General features: G+C 36.3%; 1 protein-coding gene across 9 annotated transcripts in view; it reads left to right on the top strand.

The window, feature by feature from the left end:
* CEP152 (centrosomal protein 152) overlaps positions 1 to 17,631 on the top strand; it is a 99,646-nt gene that overhangs the window by 77,016 nt on the left and 4,999 nt on the right. For 6 of the 9 annotated variants that reach the window (XM_061157097.1, XM_061157091.1, XM_061157094.1 and 3 more), the window contains 5 exons: positions 3,436 to 3,603; positions 6,738 to 6,837; positions 7,713 to 7,816; positions 15,973 to 16,129; positions 16,376 to 16,479. In XM_061157097.1, coding sequence (XP_061013080.1) covers positions 3,436 to 3,603; positions 6,738 to 6,837; positions 7,713 to 7,816; positions 15,973 to 16,129; positions 16,376 to 16,479 — 633 coding nt within the window. The remainder of the gene's footprint in view (positions 1 to 3,435; positions 3,604 to 6,737; positions 6,838 to 7,712; positions 7,817 to 15,972; positions 16,130 to 16,375; positions 16,480 to 17,631) is intronic. The other 3 variants (XM_061157098.1, XM_061157095.1, XM_061157093.1) reach the window with 1 other exon arrangement.

Here is a 17,631-nt window from a genome sequence, read left to right as displayed (position 1 = left end):
ATTCATAAGTGACTCGTATTATAAAGGTAATAATGAAAATTTTAGTAGAGCGGTCATCTTTTCATTCCCTGGCTTTGTTGAGAAATCAGAGGTTACACATAAGAGAATTGCCAAATCACTGAGACTTTTCTATTCAGGTTACTGAAGCTTATTTCAGCTATTTTTGATAGAAATCTTTCTGAAGTGTACTAAGTGTTTCCTGCTGTATTTGGGGTTTTCTTCAGGTGGGGGGCAGTGTTTTTTTCTCTTCGTCTCTACCACCTGGCACATAGTGAATGGCACATAGTTTTTGTTCCTTGAATATCTGATGAATTAATAATTTGACTTAGTGACTTAGAGTTGTTAGTTTGAAAAGAATTGCACCGTGCTGCAGCCCCTTGAGGTATTCAGAGCTCACTGGGGAATATGGGCATATACTGTCCATTTACTGGGATTTTGAACTAGGAACTGCCATTCTTCTTGTAAGTTCCAGTCCTCTTAGGACATCCACCCCTTGTAACCTGCTCCCTTCCCCCACCTACAAACTTATACATATTTTTTCTGTTTCTTGTTTGCTGTCTCCGTTGTAACCTGGAAAAGAACTAAGGCTTGCCAGAGGAAATCATGTACAAAGTGAATAACCTTAGTTTCCACACTCTCAAATTCAGTAGGCATATTACCAGAGTCCTAGAGAACATCTGCCTTTTCTAAGACATCAGTTGACTGTTATTTCTCTCATCGTCTGACCAGAGACCCTCTTCCCTTACCTCTAGGTTCTAGATGGTTGCAAATATCTTTTTGCCAATTAAGTAAATACTAATTTAACAATTAGCAGGGTAATACTATCCTAATTTGTATTTTGTTTCCTACTTTTTCAATGTTACTTTATGTCTGTTGTTATATTTAGAATAACTTGAAAGTTACTTCCTAATTTGTGAAATGCATAGAAATGAGTTTTAGATATCATTTGGCTTTGGGAGGTCCAGTCAATATGAAAGAAATCAGTTTTGACTTACGACAAATCAGACTATAGAAGGATTTACATTCTTTCTTTAATCTTTTTTTTCCCTAAAAACAAGCACATTAACATCAGAAAGGGTTGAATAATCCAAAACATTTACTATGTGATCAAGACCCTCACAGTCCTACTACCAGAGAGTACCTCTGTTAGTAGTGTGGTTATATTCTCTTAAGATTTTATCATTTTAAAAACTAATTTAAATATTAATTATGAAATAATTGATACATGCAAAAAATATGTGTAACGCACAGGTAAGTTATCAACCCAACAACCAGCAACCCACTATTTGACTTAGGAGGTACATCACCAGTACTGTTGAAGATGCCCGTGTTTCATCATCATTCCATCCCTGTAACTTCCCCACCAACTGAGATAATAAATATTCTGACATAAAAAAAAAATTTCCTTGCTTTTCTTTATGTTTTGACCAAATATAGGTATCCTCAAAAAGCTATTGCTTTCATTTGTCTTTTAACATTAAAAAAATGGTTTAATACTTGTTTTAGTCTTTGTAACTTGTTTTTTTTCCACTTAATATTGAGCTTCTAAAATTTGTTAATGTACATGGCTCTGGTTCATTCATTTTCATTGTTGTATAGTATTCTGTTGTATGAATATAGTATAATTTATCTATTTTCTTGTCGATGGGCATTTGGCCTGGTTTCCAGTTTTACAAAACAGTACCTTCAATGAAGTGTGTAAGTGCCATGTATGGTGATGTTTCATTAATCCTTTGATGTTTGTAAACATAAATGATACCATTTGAAAGAAACTGAAAAGTAAGAGAGCTAAGAATAATTTTGCTGGACCAATGTTTTTACATCAACATTTTAGATACTGGCCTCTGAGCCTGTGCCAATTTGTATTCCTACTTCATTGTATCAGTTATATTAATAGTGATAATCTGTCATTTTTGTATATTATTTAAATTTTATAAACTTTGTATGTTACTAGTAGCCATAGCTATTCCTTATTGTATACTTGCTCTATGCCAGGTTCTGTGCCAGACAATATTTGTAGGTTTATACCTCCTGACAGTTTTATATCTTTTTTTTTTTTAATTTGGAGATAATGTCAAATCTTACAGAAAAGTTGCAAAAATAAAAATAGTTGCAAAGATCACTCATATACCCTTTACCTAGATACACTTAGTGATAACATATTACCCCATTTGTGTTCCTCCGTGTGTACATGTCTGTGAACATTTCATTTCTTTCTGAACCTTTCAAGGATAGGTTATATACATTATAGGACTTCCCTGTTGGCTCAGATGGTAAAGCGTCTGCCTACAGTGTGGGAGACCTGGGTTCAATCCCTGGGTTGGGAAGATCTCCTAGAGAAGGACATGGCAACCCACTGCAGTATTCTTGCCTGGAAAATCCCATGGATGGAGGAGCCTGTTAGGCTACAGTCCATGGGGTTGCAAAAAGTTGGACACGACTGAGCAACTTCACTTTCACTTTCACTATATACATTATGCCCTTTTACCCCCAAATACGTCAGTGTGTATTTTCCCAAAATAGGGATTTTTCTTATATACTTTAGTATAGTAAATTTAACATTAGATGAAAATCTGTGTTACATAGTTTTATCAATTTGCTCTTTGTATTCTAATTTTGTCAATTGATCTGATAAAGTCTTTATAGCATTTTTTCCCCTTATGGTACTGCAGTCTGTCTGGGGTCACGTATTATGTTTAGATGTTACGTCTCATTAATCTCTTTTAATCTGGGGTATTTCTATGGCCTCTTTTTGCCTTTTATGACATTGATATTTTCGAGAGAGATATTCTTCACTCTCCCCAACACCTGTCAACCCCTGGCCTTTAATAGAACTTTCCTCATTTTGAGTTTGTCTGGTGTTTCTTCATGATTTGTCATGGATTGTGTTTTCTTAGTTGGACCACTGCACAAGTGGTGTGATACCACACCTGGAAATGTGTAATGTTCATATTTCTTTTTGTCCAGTTTCTTCACTGTATAATTACTGTGTTTTATTTTCTCCCTCACAACTAATTAGAAATCTGTGGGGAGATACTTTCAACACCATAAAAGTGTCCTTCTCCTAGCAAAATATTCTAGTCTCATCTTGAATGTACCCTGCCTCAGTACTGGAGTCAGCCATTTCTTGAAGAACCCTGGCTCCTTTTAGTGGACAATTGTATTCGATACTAAGATCTGAGCATTGTGTTTCAGAGCAGTTTTTAAAATAGATGATATTATTCAATTTTCCATATTAGGAAACTGAGTCTCAGAGGTTAAGTAATGCAACAGCTGGTAAACTAAATAGTGAAAACAGGATTTAAATTCAAGTCTCTTTTTCTTAAGCATCATACTTTTTTCAGTTAGACTAAAGCCTTTAGTCATGTCATCTGGTTTCCTTCCTTCTCATAGTCTAAATTGATATAAAAGTGTGCTATCATTTAATTTTTGCAGATAAGAAAAAGATCCTTGAAATTAAAGATTCATGCTGTGGACACTGCTTCCAAGAACTTGAAAATGCAAAGCAGGAATGTCAAGATCTGAAAAGAAAACTGGAGAAATGCTGTAGGCATCTTCAGCATTTAGAAAGGAAGCACAAAGCTGTAGTGGAAAAAATCGGAGGTTAGCATTTGAAGTAACACTGCTACAAGTGTAAATCTCCTTGATCCTGGTTGGAATGTTCAAATGGGACATTTTAGTTAATGGAAACACTGATTATCTTTGGGAATTACTATATACTAATTTGGATCTTATTTTTATTAGGCAAATAGTTATTACTGAACTTAGTCCTTCTTTTTTTGATTGAATAGCTTTTGAGTGTGTGTCAAGCAGTGTTCTAGGCACTGGGGGTACAGCTGTGAAGACATCAGACAAAATTCCACTTCTGATGTAGATGTACAGGACTCTGTTCTCTTGCTTCAAGAAGCTTATCATTAAAGGAAGAGAACTGAAAACATTAATGAGTAATTGCAGCTCTGGGAAGCTGGCAGTACGTTCATGTAAACTAGGAAGAAAGGATGTTAGTTGAATCTTCCTCCTATTAAAGTTAAGGAAGGCTTGACTAAGCCTTGAAAGATGAATGTGTTTGCCAAAGAGAATGGCATTCCAGGCAGAGGGAAGAGACATGAACCAAGACGTCTGGGTCTGATGTGGCCTCCTCTCTCCATCTGTTCTTCACAGTGCTGTTGGGGAGTTGTCTAAACGGCCCGTCTTCTTCCTTTCCCTATTGCCCTCTTGAAGAAGGGAGCTATTGGGCTCACAAGGCTGCTCCCTCTTACCTTTCACAGGGTGTTGACTTACACCCTGTGCTCTATATTCTTTATCTTTGAAATATTTCAGATGCCCGAGCTGGTCAGGAATTTTCTTTTATAATATTGTCATTCTGTCCTATGCTTTGCCCTCTCATTCTTGTTTTGGCCCTACTCTTGCCCATCCTTTACAATTCAATTGAGAGGATATCTTGTCTGCAGAGCCTTGATTTTTGCCAGTGTGGGCTAGATGGGCTGCTTCCGTGTGGCCTCAGGACATTTGTCTCCTCCTCTGGTAACATTCTGTATCTCACTTTTTGATTACTTGCCCAACATCTTTTTAACCTACAAATTTGTTGAGATGGTATCTCATTTATCCTTATAGTCTGGTACCCGTTATATACAAGACAGTAATAAATGCTTGATGAAGGAAGGACTGAATGCAAGGGTCCCAAACAATGTTTCATCCAGACCCAGGCGGGTAGGTTCACTTTTTTCCTCCATCCACCTCTGTCATTTGCTTGGACAACAGTCATCTCTTTGTGCTTCCAGTCTTGCTTCCAGTCCATTCTCCATAAGGAAGCTAGAGCGGCCTTTTAGAAAAGTAAATCTGACTGTGACACTCTGTTGTTTAAAGCGCCTCAGTAGCTTGTCTGGCCCTCGGTGTAAAACAAAATTTGACATAATTTAAGAAGCCCTTCCTGATCCCACTTCTGCCAGCCTTTCAGGCTCATGTCCTGCCCAGCCCTCTTATCTTCTCACAGAGCTGTGGCAGGGATTTCACTGACTTTCTGGGCCTTTGTGCACCTCTTCACTTACCAACAGCATCTGTCTCCCCATCCTGGTCACAATGCCTGGCTAACACCTATTCGTCAACCCCCTGGCACATGATTTCCCTATAGAGGCTTTCCTAAGCACCCCAGACTTGGCTAGTTTCTTCTGTTAGACATTTCCCACTGCTCCTATGAGTTTTGTAACATTTGTCATACTTGTGATTATTTGATGTCTGTATTCTCCTTTGGAGTGTGGTGGTGACAAGGATTAAATCCTGTCCCAGCCTTAGCATAGTACCTGGCATCATAGCACACTCGGTAAACATTTTTGCCCGAGTAGCCACCTACTCCCATTACTGCTTCCTAAGTCTGTTAAAGATAGGTCATAATTGCTTTAAGGCTGAGAAAGTATTTTAGCAATTTTGAGATAAAAATTTTAACAACTGCATTTCCCATGGTGATTGCTTAGGTCTTTAACAGAGGCTGGAGAGCAAGTAAATTTGTCCAACTGTGGTGGTAAATTTCTCCTCCTGTGGAGGAGGCTGTTGTAAAATTTGATGAAAATCAAGAAATTTGTTTTATATAATAAAATGATAAGGGCAGTAGGTTGTGCTTATTTACAGATAATAATATTTAGCACTGTACATTATGATCATACAATAGTTATTCTACATAGTGTTTTTTGAGGCTGATTACTTCTGTAATTTGTGGACTTAGAAATAATCCAAGAAAGTTGGTAGTTGGCTCAAAACAGCAAGCTAATAAAAGAGGTCAGGGTCAGCATTTAAGCCATTTGATAATTTCAGTGTTTGTGTTAATGTAAATCTGCTAGTTGATAAAATTTTTGCTATTTCGGTTGCTTTATTGTTTCTTAAATTCCATTTTCCACTGTCATGGTAGCATTTATTGAAAAGTAATGGAGTAAGAGTGAGTGGATTAGAAATATACAAGCTGTATACATCACTGGGAGAACAGAATGATTTATTCCCCAACTTGTAGGGTGTGTTGAAAGGCTGGAATAGTAGGAAACAAGGGGTGCCATTTTCATATTTATTAAACATTGTTATTGCCAGACCTTGTATAAGGTGCTGTGCATTTACTATTTTATTTCCATTATAATCGTCAAGGTCGATAACACTATCCGCATTTTACACATTAAAAAAACTCAGTTTCAGAAAGATTAGTTTGCCTAAGCTCATCCAGTGGGTAAGAAGGCCTTAAACTTGTGTCTCTCTGAAATTTATGCTTTGTCCTCTGTGCCACAGGGACTCCATCAGTCTCCTTATCTTGTTTTTAAAAGTTCAAAGAGTTGAAGATCTTATGTTATTTTTGAAAATGGCACCTACTTAAGCTTAACTTTTTTCTCTTAATTTTGTATTGAGGTGCTTGTTCAATGATCAATTTATACGAGCATAGACTGCATACCAGGGTCCATGAGGGACATGGAATTAGGAAACCTGTATTTCTAAATAAAGCCTTCCATCTAACTGGAAGGCAAACCACATGCATATAAAGCAATTAGAGATTTATTACAGGACAGTCTGTAACCCAAAATGATTTGAAAATGGGATACAGATTTAAAGTACTGAGAATATAGAACAGTAGGTGGTCAGATTTGGGTTTCACAGGGAACGACTGGAAATTTGGCAGTCTCCTCTATGAACATTTGTGCTGGTAATTTAAGGGAAAGAGAGAAAAAGAGATTGACCAATATACTATACACTTTCTTTTTTAGAAGAGAATACTAAAGTCGTTGAAGAATTAATAGAAGAAAACAATGACATGAAGAATAAATTAGAAGAATTGAGAACACTTTGTAAAACATTACCACCAAGGTAGACGTTTACTATTTCAAAGAAACTGTTTATTTCTGAGTCTCTTCACTTTTTAAAAAAAATAACAGTCCTATCAATATTATCATACCAAGAATGTAAATTACTGTTATTGTTGCATAGCAAAAAGGTATAAAAAAAAAAAAAAAGATCTTTTAAAACCCTATTCCCAGAAGATACTCTTTTTTTTGATAGGTATGGTCCCGTTGCTATTTGTTGTTTTGGGTTTGCGTTTATACAGAAAGGTTGTATGAACCCAGAAGATACTCTTTATTTAAAGTCTTTGGTTTGGGAAGATCTGCTGGAGAAGGGAGAGGCTTACCCACTCCAGTATTCTTGGGCTTCTCTGGTGGCTCAGCTGATAAAGAATCTGCCTGCAATATGGGAGACCTGGCTTTGATCCCTGGTTGGGGAAATCTCTTGGAGAAGGGAACGGCTACCTACTCCAGTATTCTGGCCTGGAGAATTCCATGGAGTGTATATCCAAGGGGTCACAAAGAGACATGACTGACTTTCACTTTCACTTTTATACAAACACAACATGTGCACATGTTTTAAAAATTGAGATTATTATATAAGCTACTTTGTGGCCTTTTATTAGTATTATAAACCTTTCCCCCATGTCATTAGATATACTTTTATAATGTACTCTTCAGTAACTGTATAGGTTTTCATCATGTGGATTTATTGTGATATAAGTAACCATAACACTTAAGTTTGCCTTTTTCTCCTAAATAATTATAGTAGAATCCTCAGATGTGTATTTTTAAGCACACAGCTTGTTTTACTAGAATATATATTTATGTATATATATTTAAAAAATTATATATGCATATTTTTCAAATTATGTTTTTCACTTAATCTCTGTATTTTTTTAGGTCACTGTCAGAAGGAGCTATTGAAAATGCCTGCCTGCCATGCAATGAGGTGGCCTTGGAAGAACTTCGCGGGCAATACATTAAAGCTGTAAAAAAGATTAAGCGTAAGTCTCTAAAGAGATTCCTAAGGTTTCAAGGTGGTTTGGGTCTTTTTTGTAACTAATAGTAGTAATTTGGGGGAATTTTCTGAACTACCTTAATCTGAGATATTATATTACCTGTTTTTAGAAGAGATCATTGATAGCTTTTCTAAATTATGTCATAATAGGTGATTTTACCCAAGTAAATTTGGGGTTTGCCACCAAAATTTTGGAAGTGGCACAAGGATAGAGGTATTTTTATATTGTTAATTATCCTGGGGTTTTTTTGGACTAAAATATATGTGTATATATATTTTAAAGTATAATTGACATGTATCACTATATTAGTTTCAGGCCTGTAACATAATTGATTCGGTGTTTGTTTATGCTGTGAAGTGATCTCCACAATAAGTCTAGTTTCCCCATCACCATACAAAGTTACAAAATATACAATAGTTCCCTCTTATCTGTGATTTTACTTTCATGGTTTCAGTTACCTGTGGTCTACTGTAGTCCAAAAACATGAAATGGAAAACTGCATAAATAGTAAGTTTTAAATTGCAGGCCATTTTGAGTAGCATGATGAAATCTCAGCCATCATGCTGTCTGCCTCTGGAAGTGAATCACCCCTTTGTCAGCATATTCTGCCTGTTGGTCACTTAGTACCCACCTTGGTTATTGGACCCACTATCACTATGTCGTAGTGGTTGTGTTCATAACCCTTCTTTTACCTAATAAAGGCCGCAAAGTGCAAGAATAGGGATGTTAGCAATTCGTATATGTCAAAGAGAAGCTGTAAAGTGCTTCCTTTAAGTAAAATGGTAAAAGTTCTCGACTTAATAAGGAAAGAAAAAATTATATGGTGAGGTTGCTGAGATCTACAGTAAGGACAGATCTTCTGCCCACAAAATGGTGAAGAAAGAAAGCAATTCATGATAGTTTTGCTGTCACACCTCAAACTGCAAAATTTACAGATACAGTGGATGATAAGTGCTTAGTTAAAATGAAAAAGACATTAAATATGCACAATAAGATATTTAGAGAGAGATCACATTCACATAATTTTATTAAATTGTTAAAATTTCTCTCTTACTAATTGCTGTTGTTAATCTCTTACTGTGCCTAATTTATAAATTAAATGTTAAGAAGGTGATGTATGTATCAGAAAAAATGTATATATAGGGTTCAGTACGTGGTTTCAAGCATCCATTAAGGGTCTTGGGATGTATTCCCCAGGGATAAGAGGGGACTGCTGTAAGGTATTCTTCACTATAGTCACCTGTGCTGTACTTCCTCATCCTCATGACTTTGTACTTATTGACCCTCTGCCCCATTTTGCCCACTGTTCAACCCTTTCCCCTCTGGCAACCACTAGTCTGTTCTCTGTTCATTTGCCTTTTTCTTTTTTAAAGATTCCACATATAAATGAAATCATACAGTATTTGTCTTTCTCTGACAGTTCACTTAGCATAATGTCCTCAAGATCCACCCAGGTTGTCACAAATGGCAAGATTTTGTTGTTTTTTATGGCTGAGTAGTATCATTGTATGTCTAGAACACCTTCTTTATCCATTCATCCACTGATGGATGCTTAGGTTGTTTGGATAGCTTGGCTATTGTACATGATGCTGCAGTGAACATTGGCACACATAGATCTTTCTGAATTAGTGTTTTCACTTTCTTTTGATAAATATCCAGAAGTGAAATTGCTGGATTATGTGGTAGTACTATTTTTCATTTTTTGAGGAACCTCCATACTGTTTGAGTATGTTTGAGGAACCTCCATAGTGGCTATGCCAATCTACATTCCCATCACCAATTCATAGGGTTTCTCTTTTCCTCCACATGCTCACTAACACATCTTGGTCTTTTGATAATAGCCATTCTAACAGCTGTGAGGTGATACCTCATTGTGATTTTGACTTGCATTTCCATGATGATTAGTGATGTTGAGCATATACTTATTGGTCATCTCTATGTTTTGTTTGGAAATCTATTCCTCTGACCATTTTTTAATCAGGTTGTTTATTTCTTGTTGATGCTGAGTTGTGTGAGTTCTTTATATATATATTGGAAATTAATTCCTTATTAGATATATAATTTGCAAATATCTTCTCTCATTTATTTAATAGGTTGCCTTTTTATTTTTTTGATGGTTTCCTTTGCTGTGCAGAAGCATTGTAGTTTGATGTAGTCTCATTTATTTATTTTTGCTTAGATTGCCACTGCTTTTGGAGTTGGGTCTAAAAAAAAAATCACTGAGACCAGTGTCAATGAGTTTACTGCCAATATTTTCTTCTAGGAGTTTTATGGTTTTCTGGTCTTACAGTCAAGCCCCTAATCCATTTTGAGTTGATTTTGTATATGTTATAAGAAAGTGGCACACTCTGATTCTTTTGCATGTGGCTGTCCAGTTTTTCCATTACCATTTTTTGAAGAGATTGTCCTTTCCCCATCATATATTCTTGCCTTCTTTGTTGTAAATTAATCAACCACGTGTGGGTGCGTTTGTTTCTGGACTCTATATTTTGTTCCATTGACCTCTTTGTTTTTATGTCAATACCACACTGTTTTTATCCTTCGTTTTGTTAATGTGTGGTATATTGCACTGATTGACTTGTGAATATTGAACAGTCCTTGCATCCCTGGGTTAAATCCCACTTGATCATGGTGTATGCTCCCTTTAGTGTATTGCCCAATTTGATTTGTTAGTATTTTGAAGATTTTTGTGTCTGTGTTCATCAGTGATATTGGCCTGTAACTTTTTTTTTTTTTTTTGGTGGTGTTCTTGTTTAGTTTGGCATCAGGGTAATGCTGGCTTCATAAGATGTGTTTGGGAATATCCCCTTCTCTGTTTTTTTTTTACAAGAATTTGAGGAGGGTAGATATTATATCTTCTTTGAATGGTTGGTAGAATTTACTAGTGAAGCCATCTGGTCCTGGGTTTTCTTAGTGAGTCTAGCTAAAGGTTCATCAGCTTTCTTTTTTCAAAGAACCGGGTATTAGTTTTATTGATCTTTTCTCAGTTTTGTTGTTGTTGTTTTTCTTTTAAGTAAATCTTGTTTTTTTCCCTCTCTCTTCTTTCATTAAAAAATTTTTTTACTGAAGTATAGTTGATTTACAGCATTGTGTTAGCTTCTGGTGTACAGCCAAGGGACTCATCTATATGTGCATATATAATATATATTATACATAATATGTATATTATTTTCCATTATGATTTATTATGTGATATTGAATATAGTTCCTTCTGATATACAGTAGAACTTTGTTATTTATCCCTTTTTTATGTATTAGTCTGTATCTGCTAATCACAACCTCCTAATTTATCCCTACTCCACCTCCTTTCCCCTTTGGTAGCCATAAATTTGTTATCTATGTCTGTGAATCTGTTCTGGGTAGTTTTTTTTGGTGGTACCATGTGGATTATAGGATCTTAGTTCAGTGACCAGGGATCCAGTCTATGCCCCTTGAAGTGGAAGTGTGGAGTCCTAAGCACTAGACTGTCAGGGAATTCCCTTTTCTGATTTGCAAATAAGTTCATTTGTATCATATTTTAGATTCCACATATAAGTGATATCATATGGTATTTGTCTTTCTCTTTCTTTCTTCACTTAGAATGATAATCTCTAGGTCCATCCATGTTGCTGCAAATGGCATTATTTCATTGTTTTCTATGGCTGAGTAGTATTCCTGTATACCACAGCTTTTTCCGTTCATCCATCAATGAACATTTAGTTTGCTTCTGTATCTTGGCTATTGTAAATAATGCTGCTATGAACATTGGGGATGCACGTATCTTTTTGAATTAGAGTTTTCACTAGATATATACCCAGAAGTGGTACTGCTAGATTGTATGGTGACTCTAATTTTAGTTTTTTGAGGAACTTCCATTATGTTTTTCATAGTGGCTGTACCAATTTACATTCCCACCAACAATGTAGGAGGGATTCCTTTTTCTACACCATCTCCATCTTTTGTTTTTTTGTAAACTTTTTAATGATGGCCTTTCTCACTAGTGTGAGGTGATACCTCACTGTAGTTTTGATTTACACTTCTCTAATAATTAGAGATGTTGAACATCTTTTCATGTGCCTGTTGGCCATCTGTATGTCTTCTTTGACGAAATGTTTATTTAGGTCTTCTGCCCATTTTTTATCATGGACTTTTTCTATTTTTTTTATGTCTCTAATTTATTTTTGTTCTCGTTTTTATTATTTTCTTCCTTCTACTAACTTTGTCCCTTCTTTTTTCTTCTTTTTCTAGTTCCTTTAAGTGTAAAGTTAGATTGTTTAACATTGTTTCCCAAGGTAGGCCTGTATTGCTATGAACTTCTCTTTTAAAACTGCTTTTGCTATATCCAGTATATTTTGGTATGTTTTATTGATTTTTTCATTTATCTTTAGGTTTATTTTTTATTCCTTTGATTCATTGGTTATTTAGTAACATGATGTTAAGTCTCCACATATTCGTGCTTTTTCCAGTTTCCTTTTTTGATTTTTAATTTCATACCATTGTGATTGGAAAAGATACTTGATTGGTTTCAATTTTTTAAAGGTGCATTGAGACTTGTGGCCTAACATGTGCTATATCCTGGAGAATGTTGTATGTGCACTTGAAGAAAATGTGTATTCTCCTGTTTTAGAGTAAAATAGTCTCTACATATCTTTTAAGTTCATCTAGGCTACTGTATTGTTTAATGCCAGTGTTTCTCTATTTATTTTCTGCCTAGATGAGCTACCCATTGATGTAAACGGGGTATTAAATCCCCCTATTATTATTGTATCACTGTTGATTTCTCCTTGTAGGTCTGATCATACTGTTTTATATATCTTGGTGCTCCTATATTGGGTGAATAAATTTTAACAAATGTTATTTATATCTTCTTGTTGGGTTGATCCCTTTATCATTTTCTAATGTCCATCTTTGTCTTTTATTACAGTCTTTGTTTTAACGTCTTTTTTATTTGATATAAGTGTAGCTGCTTCAGCTTTCTTTTGCTTTCTATTTGCATGAAATATTGATCCATTCCTTCACTTTAGCCTTTATATATCCTTACATCTGAAGTGAGTCTCTTTAACATTTCTTGTATTTCCTGTTTATTTTTTGTTTAAGTTCCCTCTACGTTCATCCATTCTTATTGATGAACATCTTTATGACCATTAGTTTGAACTCTTTATCAGGTAAGTTACTGACCTCCATTTCATTAAGGTTTTTTTCTGGGGTTTGTCTGGTTCTTTTATTTGGAACATAGTTCTGTTTCTTCATTTTGCTTAACTCTCTATGTGTTTAATTCTATGTATTATGTGAAATAGGAGAGCTACCTCTCCCAGTCTTGAAGGGGTGGTCACAGGAAGACTAGGGTGTGTTTAGGGTGCTGTGTCCTGGGGGCTGTAGATTGCCAAGAATGGTCTCTTCAGTTTCATTCGTGTGGGGCCCAGAAACACAAGCCTTCTAGTCCCCAAGGCCAGGTGTTCAAGGGATGTCCCCTACTTGGACTGTGCACACCTGCTGGGTTTGGTGTGTCAGGACAACCAGGGAATGCAGACGTGGGACAAATGGCTGTAGCACAGCAGAGGAAGAGTGCAAAAATGGTGCCTGTAAGGGCCAGCACTTGTAAGGTAGAAGTCGGGTTCCCAAATGGCTCCCGCGAGCACCTCTGATCCTAGGAGAGTTCTGACAGATTCTGCCCTTCTGACGGATGCTTCAAGGTGAGCAAGTGCATCTCCTTCACATAAGGTCTAGGCATGTATCATGCTGTTGTTTTTGCACTGGGTTCCCGACTTGAGCGAGTCTCTGAATGGGTCCTATAAGAATGGAATCTCCGTTTGCTACAGCACTTTGTGTCTCTTGGATGTAAACCAAACCTTTTTGGTTTCCAAAACCAGATGTTTTGGAGGCTCATCTCTCTGGTTCACGTCCCAAGAGTTGGGGCATCTGATGTGGGTTCAAACCCCTTGCACCTCAGGGAGAAGCTTTGTTTTTGTGCTATTATTCCTAATTGTGAGATGCCATGTGCAAGGTGAAGGTTTTGACAAGACTGTTATCTACCTCTGCTACTCACCTTGATATGTCTGCTTTGCTGTGGGTGACTCTTCTGCTAGTTCTCAGGTCATTTTCAGGGACAGTTGTTCCATATGTGGCTATAGATGTGGTATGTCCATGGGAGGAGGTGAATTCAGGATTTCCTATAATACCATCTTGAACTGCTTTCAGAATTTTTCTTCTTGGACACTAATATTAACCTAAAAATTTTATAATCAAACAACTTAAATCACTAGTCCCCCCAAACATGCCATATGAGTTTTAAATGAGTTATTATTTTCCTCCATAAGCTTTTAAAGACCATAGAAAATTAATGTTACTAGGAATTGTTCTGTGGTTTCTCATTATTTTCATAATGGATTATGTCATACATGTAAATTTGTTTATCAAGACCTTTGTGGTACTAGGTGGTGTAATATATCCTACAGAATTATTTATGTGGTTTGTTTTCCTAGTAGAAAACCTCCCAGTTTTTAACTGTAGTATTACATAGTTAGTATATATATCTCAGAACAATACCAGTGTTTATGTATGAGATATGTATATTTGCCTCCTAAAGCTTGCACTCATTTTAAACAAAATGAGTGGGAGATGTCTCAAGTTTCAAATATAATTGGTAGATCATCAAAATCATGCTGTAGATGCTTTGAAAATGCCACTTAGTATAAAGAATATGCTTCTTTGTTGTTGCTGTTCTAACAGAATCCATGTTACTAGAAAGAAATTAACTTTTTGTTAATAATTAATCAAAAAGTGAAATTTTAAGCGTCCTTTTTCATCTTAATGTGATAACTTGTTGTGTATTTACATGTATTATATTTTAGAAATTGGTTGGATATTTTGTATTGACATGTACTCCATTAAAATTTTTCCCACTTGAAATAATGAAAAATAGTCTTCCACTTAGCATTTTTGCATAGAATGTGTAATTTCTGGGAAGAGCTTACTGATAGAATGGGATTCCTTTATGAATTAGACTCCTTAATTTAATAGGAATGGTGATATTCAACCAGTAGGATGTAGCCCTGGATTTAGGACAAAATGTTAATCTTAAAGAGTGGTTCAGTTGAGTTCAGTTCAGTTCAGTTCAGTCGCTTAGTTGTGTCCGACTCTTTGCAACCCCGTGGACTGCAGCATGCCAGGCTTCTCTGTCCATCACCACCTCCTGGAATTTACTCAGACTCATGTCCATTGAATTGATGATGCCATCCAACCATCTCATCCTCTGTCATCCCCTTCTCTTCCTGCCTTCAGTCTTTCCCAGCATCAGGGTCTTTTCTAATGAGTCAGTTCTTTGCATCAGGTGGCCAAAGTATTGGAGCTTCAGCATCAGTCCTTCCAATGATGTTCAGGACTGATTTCCTTTAGGATGGACTGGTTGGATCTCCTTGTTGTCCAAGGGACTCTCAAGAGTCTTCTCTAATACCACAGTTTGAAAGCATCAGTTCTTCGGTGTGGTAGTCCCAATCAAAGCACATTGAGTTAAAGATAAAAGGAAGACTTGAAAGCTGTGAACTGTTTTTAAGTGAAAATTTCAGGAGGCACCGTGAGTCTCAAATCTCTCCCTGCAATAGCATTTTGTATACTTCTCATGGATTCTAGTATTATATTTAGTTGGATATTCATAAGTGCTATGGAAAAAATTGAAGAAACAATGAAACATGGGTTTTTAGAGCACAAGTAAACAGAAGGCTGTGAATCTCTCCAGCTTATATTGCCTCCTTTCTCTGTGTCTACTTCTCTCTTCCTTGCTGCCTCACCCTTTCAGTATATTTCTTTTTCTCTTGTCTTAACTTGACATGTAATTGAAATGCATAAATTTCTGTGCCTCATATTAATGATAATTTCTTGTCTCAGTGTTTAAAATATGACAGTTTCCGTAGGGGATATCCTGTGTTTCTCTGACCATATTTGTGTTCTGTCATCTTTCTAAGTGGACTTTTAGATTACTTCTCCTATTAGTCTACTAAAATGGTGACCGAAATATTCCATTTTAATGATGGTGTTAAGCTATAATATTTAAGCTAAATCTCCAGTTACTTCATCTCCCAGAAAATTGGTCTGAAGTCTGCCTCTCTTATTTTGAAAAAACTGCCAATAAACATGCATTTTGTGGGGATTCCCCCCGCCCCCAGGTGATATGCTTCGTTATATTCAGGAGAGTAAGGAAAGAGCTGCAGAAATGGTAAAAGCAGAGGTATTGCGAGAACGTCAAGAAACCGCCCGAAAGATGCGCAAATATTATTTGATTTGCCTCCAGCAGATTTTGCAGGATGATGGGAAGGAGGAAGGGTAAGTTCTGTCTAAACAATGTGTCCTGAGAGTACCAGGACAGCATTTTGTCATTTTGTAATAAGCATTTTCCTTAGCCACAGAATTAACTGTATCTACACGATGAGTAGAGGGTTAAGAGAGGCTTAATGTCTGTGCTACTCTTAATGGTGGCAGAGCATATAGGAAAACAGAAATCCTGGGGCTAAGGAAACTCATTTTCTTCCTCTACACTCTATTAATTCTATTTTCTGGAATTCCCCACAGGGCTGAGAAGAAGATCATCAATGCTGCTAGCAAGCTTGCTATGATGGCAAAATTGCTGGAAACACCTATTTCTAATAGATCCCAGAGCAAAACTACACAGTCAGGTATGTGAAAATGAGTTACTTGAAAGATTTTTCTCTCTCTTTCTTTTAGATATTTAATATTTTTAGTAGGAAAATGGGGAATGTAAGGAGTGAGAGCTAATTTATCAAATTATATGCATATTTTACTTAAACTGGAAAAACAGTATAGTTTCCAGTTCAAGTAGGCAGACTGAGCTTGCCCATCGGCTTCATTTTGCTGCTTCTATCCCTAGAAAGGATAGAAAGGATTTTAAGTGACAATATAGAAAGAGAGAAAGAAGAAATTATAACTCAGCTTTTAAAAGTTATAATTGCTAGATCAGAGGCTGTGAGAAATCCCTGAAAGAAGATTGAAGATGGAAACCTCAGTTCAGAGCTCCCAGAAGATGACAGTTACAAGTGGGAGCAATAGGGAAACTGTTCTACACAGGATGGTGGTGGTATATTCCAGAAGTAGGAAGCCTAGGGGATACCATTGGGGTAATTGGTATTCCAGAGCAACCAAAACCAGGTGGGGGCACTGTCTTTATTTCTGCCTACTTCCCTTTCTGAACCTCAGTATTAAGCTGGGTGAGAGCAACAGAAACAGTCTGGGGACAGGGCAGTACTCTAGTTGGCTGCCCACACCAAGGAGAAACTGAGAGCTCACATGCCCAGAATATCAGCAATTAGGTCTTTCTACTCTGCTGCTCATTCATTTTCACTCCACTTGCAACTGCTTTAAACAACCAGCAGATACTGTGCTCAAGACATCTAAAAGATATGCATTCAACTGAGAATTACTATATATTTATAGAAAGCAGCACCATGAAAAAAGAAACCAAACTTAGAGCAAGACATAGCAAAAAAAGCAAAAAAAAAAAAAAAAAAATCCTCAAAACAGAGCTTACACCTGTAGAAATAGAATTAAGAACAAACAACAGGATGTGAGAATGTTAGAAAAATACAGTATCCTCAGAAACATGAAAGAGGATATTGTAGAGGAAACTAACAATATTCTAAAATTTATATTATTTTCAAGGAGAAGATACAGATACTTATAACTCTGTAGCTTGCTGTAAAGATACAAGTTTAAGTATGTGTATAAAAATTTAAGGCTAACACGTGGGGAAACTAAGCCTATGCACCAAACTGCTGAGCATGTACTCTCGAGCCTGTGAGCTTCAACTCCTG

This window comes from Dama dama, chromosome 12 (genome assembly GCF_033118175.1).
Source record: "Dama dama isolate Ldn47 chromosome 12, ASM3311817v1, whole genome shotgun sequence".
In the NCBI taxonomy this organism is placed as follows: Eukaryota; Metazoa; Chordata; class Mammalia; order Artiodactyla; family Cervidae; genus Dama; species Dama dama.
This window is presented reverse-complemented; position numbering and strand designations above follow the sequence as displayed.